Here is a 20,148-nt window from a genome sequence, read left to right as displayed (position 1 = left end):
AACAACTTTATTTCTTAAAGTATAACAGAGAATAATTAACTCACAATTATTTACACCTCCTCTCTCTAACTTATCTTCACATTCCCTTCTATAATACTAGTCTGATAAAACTCCCAAGTAAGATTGACAGGAAAATTCAAATTTTACAACCAGCCAGCAGCCGAATCTTCTCTTTATCTTCGCCGGTAGATTGGTTCTCCACGTCAGTGCTGAGGTTTTAGCTCCATCTCTAGACAGGAACCTCTCAGAGAGTTCTGACAAGCAGTCGATAGCTGCTGATCTGGTGGCAGTTCTCCTCCCAACTGTTCAATTTTACCCCAAAGTATCGAATTGTGTCATTGGCTTTTAAGATTGTAAATGTACTCAATTCAAACTTGATTTGAATTTGGTATTTTTTCAGGATATAATTTGAACTGATTGGCTGAATTTGAATCCTTTTTGTTGTTTCCAGGCAACTAGCAACCCCAGTATCTGTTCCCATACATCTGCTGCCCTTGTCATTGTAGTGCGTCATTGGTGGAAGGAATGCATATTTAAAGTTGTGAATAGCGTGTCAATCATTATGTTGCTTTGTTCTTGATTGTGTCAATCGTTTTGAGTGTTGTTGGGGCTCTACTCCACCGCTCTCCTGATACAGGCTCTGTACTGGTTGGCAGGTATTAGGGAAACAGAAGGTGAATTATTTGCCACAGAATGCCTAGCCTCTGATGTGTTGTTGCAGCCACAGTATTGATATGGCCCATCCAGTTCAGTTTCTGGTTAATTGGTCCACATTCCCCACCGACTTCCACTCCACACCTGGCATCCTCCCCTGCCATCTGTGCAAAGTGCAAAACCCTGTGCCCACAACACTCCCTCACCTCCATCCAAGGCTCCAAAGGATCATTCCAAATCTGGCAGAGCTTTACTTGTGTGTCCCCTAACCTCATTTACTGCATTTCTTGCTCCTGATGTAGCCTTTTGTACATTGGAGAGACCGAGTACAAACTTGCAGAACAGTTCAGGAACATCTCTAGTTCAGATGGACCAATCAACCCCGCTTTCCTGTGGCCATCCATTTCAGCTCCCTGTCCCACTCACCCCATGACATGTCCATTCTGGGCCTCCTCCACCACCTGAACAAGGCCACCTGCAAACTGGAGGAAGGGCACCTAATATTTCACCTAGGGAGCCTACAATCATATGGCCTCAACATTGAGTTCACCACTTTCCAGATCTCCCCTCCCACCACCCCAATCCAGATCCAACCCTCTGAATGGGCTACGCCTTCTTGACCTGACCTACCTGTCCACCTTCCTTCCCACCTATCTGCTCTGCACTTCCCACCACCTGTACCTTCGCTCATCTATCGCCATTCATCTTCCTTTCTCCTAGTCACACCCCCCAACCCCTATTTACTCTCAGCCCCCCCTCCCCAGTCCTGATGAAGGGCTTCTGCCAAAACGTCGACTCTCCTGCTCCTCGGATGTTGCCTGACCGGCTGTACTTTCTCCAGCTCCACGCTTTATCAACTTTGACTCTACAGCTCCCTTTTCTTTCTTGTCTACTTTTCCAGAATGTCAAATACTTCTGAATATTGAATTCCCAGTCTCTGTCACCCTGCAACCACATTAATTAATAGATATCAAGCAATATTCATTTAATTCTATTTGTGCTATCAACTTATCACTTATGATAAATGCTGTGTGTGCATTCAAATGAAAAGCTGTAACCTTCAATATTTTACCATTATTACTTACTCTGCTACTAATTTCTGCCCCTTCCTGCTGTAGCTGATTGTTGTTCACCACTTCACAACCTTTGCTCGTTTCTTTTTCATTTTTGTATCTTGGACACGTTAAGACTCAGAACGGTGGATAAATCCCCAGGACCTGATCAGGTGCATCCCAGAACTAGTGGGAAGCTAGGAAAGTGATTGCTGGGCCTCTTGCTGGGGTACTTGTATCGTCAGTTGCCACAGGTAAAGTGCTGAAGACTGGAGGTTGGCTAACGTGGTGCCACTGTTTAAGAAGGGTGGTAAGGATAAGCCAGGGAACTATAGACCAGTGAGCCTGACGTGATGAGTAAGTTGTTGGAAGAGATTCTGAGGGACAGGATTTACATGTGTTTGGAAAGGCAAGGACTGATTAGAGGGAGTCAGCATGGCTTTGTGCATGAGAAATCATGTCTCACAAACTTGATTTGAGTTTTTTGAAGAAGTGATAACCAAGGTTAATGAAGGCAGAGCAGGGTACGTTGTCTATATGGACTTCAGTAAGACATCTGACAATGTTCCACATGGTTAGCAAGGTTAGATCTCATGGAGTTCTAGAGAGCTAGCTATTTGGATACAGAAATGGCTTGAAGGTAGGCGATAGAGGATGGTGGAGATGGATGGTTGTTTTTTTGCATTGGAGGCCAGTGACCAGCAGTGTCCTGAAAGGATAGGTGCTGGGTACATTTAGATTAGATTACAATACAGTGTGGAAACAGGCCCCTTCGGCCCAACAAGTCCACACCGACCCGCCGAAGCGCAACCCACCCATACCCCTACATTTACCCCTTACCTAACACTACGGGCAATCTAGCATGACCAATTCACCTGACCTGCACATCTTTGGACTGTGGAAGGAAACCGGAGCACCCGGAGGAAACCCCCGCAGACACGGAGAGAATGTGCAAAAACCACACAGTCAGTAGCCTGAGGCGGGAATTGAACCCGGGTCTCTGGCGCTGTGAGGCAGCAGTGCTAACCACTGTGCCACCGTGCCGGCCCAAACATTGTTCTTCATCATTTATGTAAATGATTTGGAAGTGTACATAGGAGGAATGGTCAGTAAGTTTGTGGATGAAACCAAAATTGATGGTTTTTGGTCAATGAAGAAGTATCTCAGAGTACAACAGGACCTTAATCTAATGGGCTGAGGAGTGGCAGATGGAGTTTAATTTAGATAAATGTGATGTACTGCATTTTGGTAAGGCAAATCAGGGCTGGACTTATATATTTATTGCAAGGGTTCTGGGAGTCCTGCCGAATAAAGGAACCTTGAAGGTGGAATCGCAAGTAGACATAGTAGTGAAGAGGACATAAAACATAGAACATAGAACAATACAGCACAGAACAGGCTCTTCAGCCCACGATGTTGTGCCGAACATTTGTCCTAGCTTAAGCACCCATCCATGTACCTATCCAATTGCCGCTTAAAGGTCACCAAAGATTCTGACTCTACCACTCCCACAGGCAGCGCATTCCATGCCCCCACCACTCTCTGGGTAAAGAACCCACCCCTGACATCTCCCCTATACCTTCCACCCTTCACCGTAAATTTATGTCCCCTTGTAACACTCGGTTGTGCCCGGGGAAAAAGTTTCTGACTGTCTACTCTACCTATTCCTCTGATCATCTTATAAACCTCTATCAAGTCACCCCTCATCCTTCGCCGTTCCAACGAGAAAAGGCCGAGAACTCTCAACCGATCCTCGTACGACTTCCTCTCCATTCCAGGCAACGTTAACCCTGTATTCTGCATTCTTATTTGTCTTTCCAAAATGGACAACCTCACACTTGGCAGGGTTGAACTCCATCTGCCACTCCTCAGCCCAGCTCTGCATCCTATCCAAGTCCCTTTGCAGCCGACAAGAGCCCTCCACACTATCCACAACTCCACCAATCTTCGTATCATCTGCAAATTTACTGACCCACCCTTCGACTCCCTCATCCAAGTCATTAATAAAAATTACGACATTTGGTATACTTGCCTTTATTGGTCAGTGTATTGAGTATAAGATTTGAAAGATCATGTTGCAGCAGTACAGTTCATTGGTTAGACCAATTTTGGAATATAGCATTCAGTTCTGGTCTCCCTACTATAGGAAACGTGGAGTTAAACCTGAAAGGTTGTAGAAGAGATTTACAAAAGTGTTACTGAGTTGGAGGGTTTGAGCTACAGGAGGAACTGGGGCTATTATCCCTGAAGCATCGGCAGTTGAGGAGTGACCCTATGGAGGTTTGTTAAATCATGAGGGGCATGGATAGGATAAAAAGGCAAGGTCTTTTCCCCAGGGTAGGGGAGTCCAAAACTAGAGGGCAGAGGTTTAAGGGGATAGGGGAAAGATTTAAAAGGAACCTAAGGGGCAACCTCTTCAGACAGAGGGTGGTGCGTGTATGGAATGAGCTGTTACAAGTAGTGGATGCTGGTACAAATAAAACATTTAAAAGGCATCTAGATGGGTATATGAATAGGAAGGGTTTAAGATGGATATGGGCCAAATGCTGGCAAATGGGACTAGATTAATTTTGGATATCTGGTCGGCATGGATGTGTTTGACCAAAGGTTCTGTTTCCATGCTGTACATTTCTATGAATCTATTCTCATCAATTAAACCATCACCCTGCGAATTAAATTCCTATCAACCATAATTATACAATTCACCATGACACAGATCCTAGCTTGATTCAAATGAAGCCTGTTCCAAATGAACAGGCCTGTTTTCCCAGTACCAGTGCCTATTAATCAAAGCTCATTTTTTCCACAACAATCTTTGAGCCATGCATTTATTTCACTGATCTTATTTACTCACCACATGGCTCAGACGGTAACCTAAAGCTTATTATCTTTGTGGTTCTACCTTTAATTTAGAACCACGTTGCTTGCAAAGAGCTAGGGGGAGTGATGGATGGCAGTTATAGGAAGGGAGAAAAGCCGCAAGTACAGTCAGGTAGATGGGTTAACTCCAGGAAAGGTAGTAGAGGTGGGCAGGGAGTGCAGGTGTTGTCTGTGGCTATCCCCATTTCAAACAAGTATGCTGTTTTGGAAAATGCAGGGGGTGATGCACTCTCAGGGGAATGCAACACGAACAGCCAAGTTTCTGGTATTGAGACTGGCTCTAATGTAATGAGGGATAAGTTGGGTTTCAAGCGATTGATTGTGTTGGGGAAATTCTCTAGTCAGAGGTACAGACTGACGTTTCTGTGGCCAGCAGCGAAAAATTAGAATGGTGTATTACCTCCCTGGTGCCAGGATCAAGGATGTCTCAGAGAGGGTACAGAATGTTCTCAAGGGGGAGAGGGGCCAGCAAGAGGTCATTGTCCACATTGGAACCGACAACATAGGAAGGGAAAAGGTTGAGATTCTGAAGGAAGATTGTAGAAAGTTAGGCAGGGATTTAAAAAGGAGGTCCTCGAGAGTAGCAATATCTGGATTACTCCCGGTGCTACGAGCTAGTGAGAGTAGGAGTGGACAGACAAGATTCTTAGAGACCTGACCTGACCCCTAAAAACATTTTTAAGCAGGCAGCTCAGACTGTAAACTTGCTATTTGTTTTAGGTAAGCACACAGTGGATATAGAGCTGAAAATGTGTTGCTGGAAAAGCGCAGCAGGTCAGGCAGCATTCAAGGAACAGGAGAATCGACGTTTCGGGCATAAGCCCCCTTATGCCCGAAACGTCGATTCTCCTGTTCCTTGGATGCTGCCTGACCTGCTGCGCTTTTCCAGCAACACATTTTCAGCTCTGATCTCCAGCATCTGCAGCCCTCACTTTCTCACACAGTGGCTATACCCAGGGTGAATTAGCTGATCCGACTGCCATATTTTAAACAAACATTTTATTTTACAAAATTACGGAATGAAACACAAAGAACAGAAAATAGAAATCCAGATGACTTATCCTATCCAAAAGCCTGTCAGACTATCCCAACTTAATGATGCTGATCAGAAAATACTTGCAACAGCCTCAATAAACATATACCTTAGCACAAGGTGTAAAAATGAAACAAGCCAGGCTTACAGGCTTGATGTTAGAGAGAGGGAGTACTCGGCTGGACTTGCCCCAGCCGCCTTTCTTCACACACAAAATGCTGCTGAACTCAATCAAAAACTCTAATCTAAACGAAGGCTAGCTACACAGCTAGCTGGCCACTCCCCTTTGATTATACCGGGTTTTATTTTAATTCTTGACAGCCTTAGGCCGGATGCATTATCTGTTAGGGGTTTACAGAAATGGCCCCAATAAACCTTTCAAACCCAGCCTAGTTGGAGCCTGGCCAATTACCCCCTCTCTGGAAAAGAACTCAAGAGCATAGTAACCATGTAAAAAGAACCTGTATTGTGACAAGATGAATGCGTGGCTGAGGAACTGGAGCATGGGAGACGAGTTCACATTTTTGGATCATTGGAATCTTTTCTAGGGTAGGAGTGACCTGTACAAGGAGGATGGATTGCACCTGAATTAGAAGGGGACTAATACACTGGCAGGGAGACTTGCTAGAGCTACTTGGGAGGATTTAAACTAGTAAGGTGGCAGGGTGGGGGACCCAGGGAAATACTGAGGAAAGAGATCAATCTGAGACTGGTACAGTTGGGAAAGGGAACAAGTCAAAAGGTCAGAGCAGGCAGGAACAAAGCACAGAGTTAGAGCTGATTAATTAAACTGCACTTACTTCAATGCAAGAGGCCTAACAGGGAAGGCAGATGAACTCAGGGCATGGTGAAGAACATGGGACTACACTAGTGATTGAGCTGCTGGCGGAAGCTATACAAACTGACCCTAATGTAATGGCCCGGAGGTTGGATCGGGTATGCATAAAATTACTCTCTTTGCGGATGACCCATTGACATCTGTGCCTCGCTTAATTCAAGTGGTTAACTTATTTGGTATGTTCTCAGGTTACACAATCAATTTTATAAAATTGGAGTCTATGCCGCTGGGAGGTCTTACCAGCATATCCAATTTTCCGGATGGATCCCGTTTGCCTTTTTGGTGGTCACTGGGAGGTTTTCTTTACTTAGGTATTTTTTTACTCTGGTATTTGGTCAGCTCTATAAAGCCAACTATATACACTTATTAGAGAAAATAAGACAGGACCTTCAACGCTGGGAAGATCTCCCGACATCCTGGCTAGGTAGAATAGCTTTGTTTAAGATGAATATTCTGCCTTGCCTTTTATACCTTATGAGAATGCTCCCCTTGATGTTGCCGAGACAGGCGCTGCGTAAGCTCTACGGCTGGCTCGGCTCCTTTATTTGGAGTCATAGACGGCCCCTTATTAAATTTGATGAGCTGCAGCTTCCACAATTCTGGATTAGTGGTGCTGGAAGAGCACAGCAGTTCAGGCAGCATCCGAGGACAGGCAAAATCCGAGGACAGGCAAAATCGACGCTTCGGGCAAAAGCCCTTCACAAGTCAGGGGAGGGCTGGATTTTCTGGATTTCAGGAAGTACCAATTGAGCTCTCTGTTACCTTATGTAGCTGACTGGGTCTCCTGTGAGCCACAATCAATCTGGTTAGATATTGAGGCCTCCCAAGCAAAATGTCCCCTCATCAATTTACTATTTATGGATAAGATGGGAGTCATTACAGATCATTGTAAAAATCCTATTGTATTAAATACAATCAATGCTTGGCGGATAATGCGACAGGATGAGGGTAATCTGCAAACAACCTCCCCTTCTACCTCTATAGTGGGAACGTTGGGATTCCAGCCAGGGCTGACTGATGCTGAATTTAAATTTTGGGATTCCAGAGGTATCTCCTGTTTGGGAGATCTGTTCAATGGGGAGGTCATGATGTCCTTCGAACAGTTACGTCAGATGTTTGGGTTGTCAAGCAAGGACCTTTTCGATATTTTCAAATACGAGACTTCATACAAAAGAAGACCACATTGATAATTAATCCATATAAATTAGATATGGAAAGGAGAGTGCTTTGGCCAATGGGTTCGCCCTCGGTCAGTACTCACTACCACTTACTACGTAATAAGGTATCGAAGGACCTGTGAACATCTGTCCCCAGTTCTTGCCTAATACCATGAAAATTGGCTTTCTCCAATTTAGAACTTCAACTTTTAGATCTGGTCCATTCTTTTACATCACTATTTTAAAACTAATAGAATTATAGTCGCCGGCCCCAAAGTGCTCCCCCTCTGACACCTCAGTCACCTGCCCTGCCTTATTTCCCCAGCGTAGGTCAAGCTTTGCACCTTCTCTAGGAGGTACATCCACATACTGAATCAGAAAATTTTCTTGTACACCCTTAACAAATTCCTCTCCATCTAAACCCTTAACACTATGACAGTTCCAGTCTATGTTTGAAAAGTTAAAATCCCCTACCATAATCACCCTATTATTCTAATAGATAACTGAGATCTCTCTACAAAATTTGTTTCGCAATTTCCTGCTGACTATTAGGGGATCTATAATACAATAGACGGAGAGAAATGTGTTCAGTGTGTAGGAGAAAATTTTCTGATTCAGTATGTGGACGTACCTACTAGAGAAGGTGCAAAATCTGATCTACTCTTGGGAAATAGGGCAGGGCAGGTGACTGAGGTGTCGGTGGGGGAGCACTTTGGAACAAGTGACCATAATTTCATTTGTTTTAAAATTGTGATGGAAAAGGCTAGATTGGATCTAAAAGTTGGAGGAAGGCTAATTTTGACGATATTAGGCAAGAACTCTCCCAAGCTGACTGGGGGCAGACGTTTGCAGGTAAAGGGATGGCTGGAAATTGGGAAGCCTTCGAAAATGAGATAACGAAAGTTCAGAGACAGTATATTCTTGTTAGGGTGAAAGGAAAGGCTGGTAAGTATCAGGTGCTGGATGACTAGAGAAATTCAGGCTTTGGTTAAGAAAAAGAAGGAAGCATATGTCAGGTATGGGCGGCACGGTGGCACAGTGTTTAGCACTGCTGCCTCACAGCGCCAGAGACCCTGGTTCAATTCCCACCTCGAGCAACTGTGTGGAGTTTGCACATTCTCCCCGTGTCTGCGTGGGTTTCCTCCCACAGTCCAAAGGTGTGCAGGTTAGGTGAATTGGCCATGCTAAAATTGCCCGTAGTGTTAGGTGTAGGAAATGGGTCTGGGTGGGTTGCTCTTTGGAGGGTCGGTGTGGACTTGTTGGGCCGAAGGGCCTGTTTCCACATTGTAAGTAATCTAATCTAAAGGTATAGACAGGATAGAGCGAGTGAATCCTTAGAAGAGTATAAAGGCAGTAGGTGTATACTTAAGAGGGAAATCAGGAGGGCAAAAAGGGGACATGAGGTAGCGTTGGCAAATAGAATTTAGGAAAATCCAAAGGTTTTTGTAAATACATTAAGGACTAAAGGGTAACTATGGAGAGAATAGGGCCCCACAAAGATCAGCAAAACAGCCTTTGTGTGGAGCCGAAGGAGATGGGGGAGATACTAACGAGTATTTTGCATCAGTATATGCTGTGGAAAAGAACATGGAAGGGATAGAACGTCAGGAAATAGATGGTGATATCTCGAAAAATGTCCTTATTACAGAGGAGGATGTATTGGATATCTTGAAATGCATAAAAGTGGTTAAATCCCCAGGACCTGATCAGGTGTACCCTAGAACTCTGTGGGAAGTTAGGGAAGTGATTGTTGGGCCTCTTGCTGAGATATTTGTATCATCGATGGTCACAGGTGAGGTGCCGGAAGACTGGAGGTTAGCTAACGTGGTGCGACTATTTAAGAAATGTGGTCAGGACAAGGCAGGGAACTATAGATTGGTGAGCCTGACATCAGTAGCGGGCAAGTTGTTGGAGGGAATCCTGAGGGACAGGATGTACATGTATTTGGAAAGGCAAGGACTGATTAAGGATATTCAACATGGCTTTGTGCGTGGGAAATCATGTCTCACAAACCTGAATGAGTTGTTTGAAAAAGTAACAAAGAGAGTTGATGAGGGCAGAGTGGTAGATGTGATCTATATGGACTTCAGTAAGGCGTTCGACAAAGTTCCTCATGGGAGACTGGTTTGCAAGGTTAGATCTCATGGAATACAGGGAGAACTAGCCATTTGGATACAGAACTGGCTCAAAGGTAGAAGACAGAGGGTGGTGATGGAAGGTTGTTTTTCAGACTGGAGGCCTGTGACCAGTGGAGTGCCACAAGGATTAGTGCTGGGTCCTCTACTTTTGTCATTTATATAAATGATTTGGGTGTGAACGTCGGAGTTATTATTACTAAGTTTGCAGATAACACCAAAATTGGAGGTGTAGTGGACAGTGAAGAAGGCTCAGTATAACGGGATCTTGATCAGATAGGCCAATGGGCCGTGGCGTGACAGATGAAGTTTAATTCAGATAAATGCGAGGTGCTGCATTTTGGGAAAGCAAATCAGAGCACAACTTATACACTGAATGGTAAGGTCCTGGGAAGTGTTGCTTAACAAAGACACCTTAGAGTGGAGGTTCATAGCTCATTGAAAATGGAGTCACAGGTAGATAGGATAGTGAAGCAGGTGTTTGGTATGCTTTCCTTTATTGGTCAGAATATGGAGTACAGAAGTTGGGAGGTCATGTTGCAGCTGTACGGGACATTGGTTAGGCCACTTTTGGAAAAGTGTGTGCAATTCTGGTCTCCATCCTATTGGATGTTGTGAAACTTGAAAGGGTTCAGAAAAGATTTACAAGGATGTTGCCAGGGTTGGAGGATTTGAGCTATAGGGAGAGGCTGAACGGGTTGGGGCTGTTTTCCCTGGAGCGTCGGAGGCGGAGGGGTGATCTTTATCAAAGTTTATAAAATCATGAGGTGCATGTATCGGATAAACAGAGAAGGTCTTTTCATGGGGGTGGGGGAGTCCAAACTAGAGGACATGGTTTAGGGTGAGAGGGGAAAGATATAAAAGGGACCTAAGGGGTAATGTTTTCATGCAGATGGGTGGTACGTGTATGGAATGAGCTGCCAGAGGATGTGGTGGAGGCTGGTACAATTACAGCATTTAAAAGGTATCTGGATGGTTTTATGAATAGGAAGGGTTTAGAGGGATATTGGCTCAGTGCTGGCAAATGAGACTAGGTTGGGTTAGGATCTCTTGTTGGCATGGACAAGTTGGACTGAAGTGTTTGTTTCCGTGCAGTACATCGCTATGACTCTAATCCCTCAGCAAAATCTTTTTTTGACTCTTATCGATGTCATTGGTTCCTACGGGGCAACCATGAAATATGGATCCTTCCCCCCTCATTCCAATTGACTCTCCAGTTAAGATGTCCTTAATCTACCATCAGATAGATAACACAGCCTTCAGAACTCAATTCTGAAGGGTCACTGGACCCAAAACGTTGATTCTGCTTTCTCTCTACAAATGCTATCAGACCTGCTGAGTTTGTCCAGCAATTTTTATTTGCTTCAGAACTCTGTCTTTGTTGTACATAACAGTATCTATTCCCTTAACTATGGTGTCCCGTGTGCATGGTCAATTCAGTCATTTTCTCTGCATTATCTCCTCCCCACAGTGGGAGCAATAATCTTTCCTGTTGGACAAAGGCTGAGGCTCCACCAATAGCCAAATTGTGAATCCCCGTATCTCCTCCCCTCTCAGTCTCACTCCTGTTCCTGGCAACGAACCAAATTTGATATAATTAAACTAAGGGGTGTGAATACCTCCTGAAACAGTGTCCAGGTATGTCTCCCACTGTCTGATGTGTCCCAGCCTCCAGCTCATCAACTAATAGGCAAAGCTCCTCAAGCAGCGAACACTTGCTGCAGATGTGGTCACCATGACATTCACCAGCTCCACATACAACAGCTGCACTACATCATAGCTCTTTGATCAAACATTTGAACATCTGTCTTGATATATCTCTGTCTAAGATCGTATGAGGAAAGGCTGAGGCACTTGGGGCTGTTTTCATTGGAGAAAAGAAGGTTTAGGGGTGACTTGATAGAGGTGTACAAGATGATTAGGGGTTTAGATAGGGTTGACCATGAGAACCTTTTTCCACGTATGGAATCAGCTATTACGAGGGGGCATAGCTTTAAATTAAGGGGTGGTAGGTATAGGACAGATGTTAGGGGTAGATTCTTTACTCAGCGAGTCATGAGTTCATGGAATGCCCTGCCAGTAGCAGTGGTGGACTCTCCCTCTTTATGGGCATTTAAACGGGCATTGGATAGGCATACGGAGGATAGTGGGCTAGTGTAGGTTAGGTGGGCTTGGATCGGCGCAACATCGAGGGCCAAAGGGCCTGTGCTGCGCTGTATTCTTCTATGTTCTATGTTTAAATCGTTCTGATCTGTACATCCTTGCCTGCACTGCTCGTAAACAAAGCTTTTCACTCTGCTTCAGTACATATGACAATAAATAAATCAATATCTCCTGTGGCTCATATACATGTCATTTTAATATTTAATTTTACTAAATTTCGTATTTTGTTTGGTAATTCTCCTGTGAAGCAGATTTGGAAGATATTCCCTGCCAAAGGTGCTATGTAAATGTAAGTTTTTATTGAGTCAACTCAAAACAAAACAGAAAATGCCAGAAAGTAACAGCAGATCAGACTGTAACCAAGGAAAAAGGAAACCAGGATGATATTTAAGAAATAATTTGGCTTTGTCTAAAGGCTTTTATCAGTAAGACCCAAAACTCAGAATGTTTTCTTGCATTGTCCTTCAATCGATGAATGCGTATGGACTGTTCATGAGTGATTGAGACATTAGTAATAAAATGAATAGTTTCATACAAACATGATTTTATTACAAAAATAAAAAACATTACATGATTGTACAAGGTATCATAGAAGATTCGTGGTCCCAGCGGATCAGGAAATAACTGATTATTGTTCTGACCTGATTTTAAACTAAGTTTCCAGTCGTACTGTTTATTCACATGTACAGTTAATGACCAATCTCTGGGCAATTAATTTACTTCCCAGTGCTATTATTGGATAAAAACATTACAAACAGCAAGATATTTTTCCCCTTTTTTCTCCTATTAACTTTCTTCACTTCCGGTTCGGAGGGATATGGGCCGGGTGCTGGCAGGTGGGACTAGATTGGGTTGGGATATCTGGTCGGTGTGGACAGGTTGAACCAAAAGGTCTGTTTCCATGCTGTACATCTCTATGACTATGACTCTATGATGTCCATCCATCCACCTCCTCCTTCTAAAGACACTGATTGCTGGCTGCAGTGTCATTCCCAGGGATGAGATATTCATTCACATGGGAGTCTGTGTGACTGACAACCGGGGAATCAACTGAAAGGTGCATCAGAGCAAAGTTTGCTCTGGCCAAATTTGGACATTTCCGGAGGAGGACCAGAAATGGACACTCTGCAACATTGCCTTTAATGATTCTTCTGAAGTCCACGGGCTATTTGTTTAAACATACTGACGTTTTAATTTTTGGCTGATGTGTTGCACAACAATCTCAAGAGCTGACCAATGCATAGCCGGAAGGACACCAGCAAAATTGATCAGGGTGCCAATCTGATTGTAGTGAGACAAGTTATACGTAAAAATGCAAGAAACAGGAGCTAAAGTAGATCATTTGGCCCCTTGAGCCTGCTCTGCCATTTCACCAGATCATGCTCATCTGTTTGTATTCTGAATACCAAAAATGCCTGATTCCTTCGCCCAGCAGGAATGTATCAATTTCAACCTTACAAATATTGAGTAACCCCATCTTCATTATCGTCTGAGGTAGTCAGTCCCTAAGTCACACAACACTCTGAGAAAGAAGAAAAGAGTCTCCTCATCTCATTCCTCAGTAATCCCTAATTTTAAAACAGTGCCTCCAGTTCTGGAGTTACCCAATGAGGAAGCATTCTTTTCACATTCACCTTGTCAATAACACTCAGAATCTTGTACTGTTCAGTATATGTACTGCTTTAGGACAAAGTGCACTACTATGGCCAGCTACACTCACTATTTTAACTAACATGAGTCCCAGATAACAACATTTAATCAAGTCCACAATAGTCTCTTTTTTTTTAAGTAAATAATGTAGTAAATGCTTCTGTGGTTACAGACGTGAAAGAAAACCAGAGAGTGGAAAAGCTAATCCTTTATTAACCCTTGGAACGAAGTTTTAGGTCTTCTAATATTCCTCACGGTCAAGTTCAGCACTGTCAATACCAACTTCTTCATAATCTTTCTCTAGGGCTGCCAAATCATCACGAGCCTCTGAAAATTCCCCTTCTTCCATCCCCTCACCCACGTACCAATGTACAAAGGCGCGTTTGGCGTACATCAGATCGAACTTGTGATTGAGACGAGCCCAGGCTTCAGCGATAGCTGTGCTGTTACTCAACATACACACGGCACGCAGCACCTTGGCCAAGTCCCCACCAGGCACCACAGTTGGAGGCTGGTAATTGATACCAACCTTGAAACCCGTTGGACACCAGTCAACAAATCTAATGGACCGTTTGGTCTTGATGGAGGCAATTGCAGAATTGACATCTTTTGGCACCACGTCCCCTCGATACAGCATACTTACAGCCATGTACTTGCCATTGCGAGGGTCACATTTGACCATCTGGTTCGCTGGCTCAAAACAAGCGTTGGTGAGCTGGGCCACAGAGAGTTGCTCATGGTAAGCCTTCTCAGCAGAGATGACAGGCGCATAGGCAATCAGAGGAAAATGGATACGTGGATATGGAACCAAGTTGGTCTGAAATTCTACAAGGTCAACATTCAAAGCACCTTCAAAGCGAAGGGAGCATGTAATACAGGACACAACCTGAGCAAGCAGCCGGTTCAGGTTGGTGTAGGTCGGACGTTCAACATCCAAATTTCTGCGGCAGATGTCGTAAAGGGCTTCATTGTCTGCGATGAAGCAACAGTCTGAATGTTCAAGGGTGGTGTGTGTTGTGAGGATGGCATTGTAGGGTTCAACCACAGCTGTTGAAATCTGAGGAGCTGGATAGATGGTAAATTCAAACTTGGTTTTTTTGCCATAGTCAACGGTAAGACACTGCATCAAAAGGGAAGTGAAACCAGAACCGGTGCCTCCACCAAAGCTGTGGAACAAGAGGAAACCCTGGAGTCCAGTGCAATCATCAGCCTGCAAGAAATTGGATATATGCTAGATTAACCTAGATTAACTTACATTGAGATTCAAAATACAGCAATGGTGAGTGTACAGGCAAAATTCTTGTTAATTTCTTCTGGTGGGAAATGTTCTTAAAGAAGGAAGTAATGGAGAGAAGTCAATGGACATTTTTGGAAAAGAAAAAATACTATACATTTATGTAGTACCTTTTATGACCTCAGAGCTTTCTGAAGCACCTTTCAAACAATTAAACAACTTTGAACATTAGAAACTGTTGCAATATTGGAAACATTACAACCAATTTCAGTACAGCAAGCTACAAGAAACAGCAATGAAACAATATCCAGATAATCTTTAAAAAAAATAAAGTTATTTTTGTTCCATTCTAGACATCAAAGGATAAAACTGAAATTTCGTCTCTAAAAGCTAAAACAGAAATGAGGAGGAATTTGGCTGGGTTGCTGAATATATTAATACCTGAGTTATGGGGAGGGCGTAGGTAGCAAAGTGGTTTGAAGGCTACAACCAGAGTGAGCGATAATCTTAGTGAATGGTGCAGCAGGCCCAATGGGCTGAACAGCCTACTTCTGCTCTCTGTTCTTCTAACATTATGTCATCAGCTGTTAATAAATTGGAATTTCCTGAGGTCATGAAAGGACATGTTAGGCTCTTTATTCTCATAACAGCCATCAAGGATTTATTTCTTTCAGTTATTAGTTCCCTGTGGCCAAAAGTGAAGACCAACCTCCAGAGTTGTGACTGATAGCAATAAATCCTTTAGCAAAAAAAAGGAGCAATTTACTTAGTTGAACCTTTACCACAATGTAACAATATCTCACTTTTGCACTGAAAATGTTTAACAAGCATCTCCATTCTCTTGCTTTCTTCCATGTTGCTCCTGACTGAGAAACCTAAGATACCACTGCAAGAAATAAGGAGTCAATATGAAGTCCATGACAATACCATGGGTTGCATGATGACCTTCTTTCCCTGTTTCCTAAAGAGGTTCTTCACCTGTCCTTTCTTCTCCCCTTCCTAGGTATGACTGAGAATTCACCGAGGAGTGCGGGGGGCAGAGGAGGAACACTCTTAAGCCCATATCTTTAATGCATTTAGTGATATTGAACTTGAGCCTCTGGCATTGCATTAAACATAGTCAATTCACCAAAGATCCTCAGACAGTAGCTTCCAAATCCACGGCCACTTTCCATCTAGAAGGACAAGGACAGCAGATATAAGGGAAGATCATCACCTTCAGGTTCTCCTCCAAGCCACTCACCATCCTGACTTGGAAACACATCACCGTGCCTTCAGTGTTGCTGGCTCAAAATCCTGAAGTTCCTTCTCTAATGGCATTGTGGGTCAACCCACAGCAGGTAGAATGCAGTGGTTCAAGAAGGCTGCTCACCACCATCTTCTCAAGGGGCAACTAGGGATGGGCAATAAATACTGGCCCAGCCAGCGACGTCCACATCTCACAAAATGAATGAATGAAGAAAACCCCTTACCAGTTTGCGTATTCTGTCCAGCGCCAGATCAACGATCTCTCTGCCGATGGTGTAGTGCCCACGAGCATAATTGTTGGCAGCATCTTCCTTGCCAGTGATGAGCTGCTCAGGGTGGAATAGCTGCCGATAGGTACCAGTACGTATCTCATCTAGAGTGAAAAGTAATAATTTTTCAGGATCCAGTTTATCTTTGTTTGGCTTTTCTGCCCATCAAAAAGCTGAACTGAAAGGAAGGGTCTGGAGGGATATGGGCTGGGTGCTGGGAGGTGGGACTAGGTTGGGTTGGGATATCTGGTCGGCATGGACGCGTTGGTCCGAAGGGTCTGTTTCCATGGTGTACATCTCTATGACTCTCTGACTATGACAGTAAAAGTGGAAGGAAATGGAAGCTCTAAAATTCAAGCATTTCCATCGCTATCATTAAGCACAGAACTTTCACCTTATCAGTCAACCTGATGATCACCCAAATTTCTGGGTCAGAAATTTAAAATATTATTGGGTAGGACGAACGCTTACACTTGAGGGAATTCAAGTCTAGTCTGTTCAAGTTAATAGCTTTCTCCAGTGCTAGTATGTTTCAATCATTTTATAATGTTTTGAATGTGTGCTTTGTGTACACAATCCTGAACAGACATTTTGTCGTGGCGCTATCTCTTGATCTGCTATATATGGATCATCTGTGACCCAAGTATTTTGGATTAGTGTTCTAAATCGTTCTGCCACTCAATGTTTAGGAAAAGAAATAAAGGCTTGACATTAAAATCATCATCAAGAATCAGTTTTCATTAGACTTACCAATCACGGTTGGCTCTAAGTCAATAAACAGAGCTCGTGGGACAAGTTTTCCAACACCTGTCTCACTGAAGAAAGTAGTGTAGGAGTTATCTGCAGCTCCATAAGTCCAGTCCCTGGGCATCTGCCCATCGGGCTGGATACCGTGTTCTAAACAGTACAGCTCCCAGCAGGCATTGCCTATCTGGACACCAGCCTGGCCAATGTGGATGGAAATACATTCACGCTATGGAACAAGAAGTGCAAATATCAGTACACGGTGGATCAGGTTAAGTCAAAGCACAAATCACAGTAATCCTAATTAATTAAATGAAATTTATAATCCAAAAACATTTTGATTATGTAATGTAAGAAAAATGTTAAGGTAGTTCACCACTCAGACTAATAATGGTGGACAGCAAGTCTGACGTTTCGCTAGACTATTAATCCGGAGACCCAGGTAATGCTCTGGTGACCCAGATTTGAGACCCACCATTGCAGATGGCGGAATTTGAATTCAATAAAAGAATCTGGAATTAAAAGTCTAATGATGACCATGAAACTATTGTTGATTGTCGGAAAAACCCACGGTTTCACTAGTGTCCCTCAGGGAAGTGAACTGCTGTCCTAATTGATCTGGCCTACGTGACTCCAGACCCACAGCAATGTGACTGACTCTTCACTGCCCTCTGGGCAATTGGAGATGGGCAATAAGTTCTCGCCTAGTCAGCGACGCTCTCATCAAGTGAACTTTAACAATTGGTGTCTGTCAGCCCAGATAATGTAATGAAGGTGTGAGCTCCCCTGTGTGATACTGTCTATGCCACAATGTTTAGACTGATGCTAATCTAAAAAAATGAATTTACAGAATCTTACATGGATTCATGCAGTTTTTGAGTGAAGTAAAATGTAACTCTGCAAGTACAAACTCACTCCATAAACGTGTGTGTGTGTGTGTGGTGGTGGGGGTTTATAAATGTCTGTCAGAGAGTGAGTGCATGTGTGTGAGTGTGAGTATAAATGGGTATAGGTCTGTGAGAGGCTGCATGTGTGTGCGTATGTGTGAAAGCTAGTGCTTCCAATTAAACCTGTTGGACTATAACCTGGTGTTGTGTGATTTTTAACTTTGTCCACCCCAGTCCAACACCGGCATCTCCAAATCTAGAAAATAGGGCATTGGTCCCTTCTAGCCTTTATAGGAAGGATGTGGAGGCACTGGAACGGGTGCAGAGGAGGTTTACCAGGATGTTGCCTGGTATGGTAGGAAGATCGTATGAGGAAAGGCTGAGGCACTTGGGGTTGTTTTCATTGGAGAAAAGAAGGTTTAGGGGTGACTTGATAGAGGTGTACAAGATGATTAGGGGTTTAGATAGGGTCGATAGTGAGAATCTTTTTCCACGTATGGAGTCAGCTATTACAAGGGGTCATAGCTTTAAATTAAGGGGTGGTAGGACAGATGTTAGGGGTAGATTCTTTACTCAGTGAGTCGTGAGTTCATGGAATGCCCTGCAGTAGCAGTGGTGGACTCTCCCTCTTTATGGGCATTTAAGCGGGCATTGGATAGGCATATGGAGGATAGTGGGCTAGTGTAGGTTAGGTGGGCTTGGATCGGCGCAACATCGAGAGCCAAAGGGCCTGTGCTGCGCTGTATTCTTCTATGTTCTATGTTCTAAGCCTGCTCCATCAATCTATATGATCATGGCTAATCATCCAACTCAATCTCCTATTCTTTTTTTTGCCCCGTACGCTTTGATCCCTTCAGCTCTATGAACTATATGATTAGATTAGATTACTTACAGTGTGGAAACAGGCCCTTAGGCCCAACAAATCCACACCGACCCGCCAAAGCGCAACCCACCCATACCCCTACATTTACCCCTAACCTAACACTACAGGCAATTTAGCATGGCCAATTCACCTGACCTGCACATCTTTGGACTGTGGGAGGAAACCGGAGCACCCGGAGGAAACCCACGCAGACTTGGGGAGAATGTGCAAACTCCACACAGTCAGTCGCCTGAGGCGGGAATTGAACCCAGGTCTCTCGCACTGTGAGGCAGCAGTGCTAACCACTGTGCCACATGCTGCCTATAAACTATATCTAACTCCTTCTTGAAAGCATTCACTATTTTGGCCACAACGACTTTCTTTGGCAGAGAATTCCACAGGGTCATCAACTTCTGATAAAAAAAACTTCATCTCATCTCCCCATATACTTAAGTAAAAACAAGGACTGCAGATGCTGGAAACTAGAGCCTGGATTAGAGTGGTGCTGGAAAAGCACAGCAGGTCAAGCAGCATCGGTGACCCCTGGGTCTGGACTCCCCAGTCATCAGGAACAATCTTCCTATGTTTACCCTGTCCAGTTCCTGTTAGAATTTTATACGTTTCTATGAGACCCTCCTCATTCTTCTACACTCCTGTGAATATAGTCCCAATCAATCCAGTCCGTCTTCATACATCAGTCCTGTCATTGTAGGAATCAGATTGGCAAACCTTTGTTACACTCACTTCATAGTCAGAACTGCCTTCCTTGCATAAGGAGACCATAACTGCAAGAATTGCTCCAGGTATGGTCTCACCAAGGCATTGTACAATTGCAGCAAAATCTGTGCTTCTGTATGCAAATTGTCTTGCTGTGAATACCAATATACTATTTGCCTTCCACGCTGCCTGCTGCACCTGCATGCTTACTTTCAGCAGTCTTAGTTCCGTTATCGAAGGAAAGATATTCTGAAATTGAAGGCAGTTCAGAGAAGGTTCACTAAGTTCATTCCAGATGTGGAAGAATTTTCTTGTGAGGGACAGTTGAGCTGATTGGGTCTGTACTCATTCGAGTTAAGAAGAATGAGAGGAGATCTTACTGAAAGGTTCAAGATTCTTAGGAGTTTAGATCAGAATGGTGCTGGAAATCAGATTTTCTGCTCCTCAGATGCTGCCTGACCTGCTGTGCTTTTCCAGCACCACACTGATCTAAACTCTGGTTTCCAGCATCTGCAGTCCTCACTGTTGCCTCAAGATTCTTAGGAGTCTTGCAATAGTCGATGTAGAGAGGCTATTTCACTTTATGGGAGAGCCTAGGACCAGAGGACATAATCTCAGAATAAGA

General features: G+C 43.8%; 1 protein-coding gene across 1 annotated transcript; it reads right to left on the bottom strand.

Moving 5' to 3' along the window:
• Nucleotides 1-13,803: 13,803 nt before the first annotated feature.
• LOC122551815 (tubulin alpha-3 chain-like) lies at nt 13,804-18,970 on the bottom strand. The gene is made up of 4 exons (XM_043694295.1): nt 18,950-18,970; nt 17,064-17,286; nt 16,269-16,417; nt 13,804-14,772 (listed from the first exon to the last, which is right to left on the bottom strand). The coding sequence occupies exons 1-4, from the start codon at nt 18,968-18,970 to the stop codon at nt 13,804-13,806; spliced, it is 1,362 nt and encodes a 453-aa protein (XP_043550230.1).
• Nucleotides 18,971-20,148: the final 1,178 nt, after the last annotated feature.

Source organism: Chiloscyllium plagiosum, chromosome 7 (genome assembly GCF_004010195.1).
Source record: "Chiloscyllium plagiosum isolate BGI_BamShark_2017 chromosome 7, ASM401019v2, whole genome shotgun sequence".
NCBI lineage: Eukaryota > Metazoa > Chordata > Chondrichthyes > Orectolobiformes > Hemiscylliidae > Chiloscyllium > Chiloscyllium plagiosum.
Note: the sequence above shows the minus strand (reverse complement) of the source record. Positions and strands in the feature narration are given on the sequence as shown.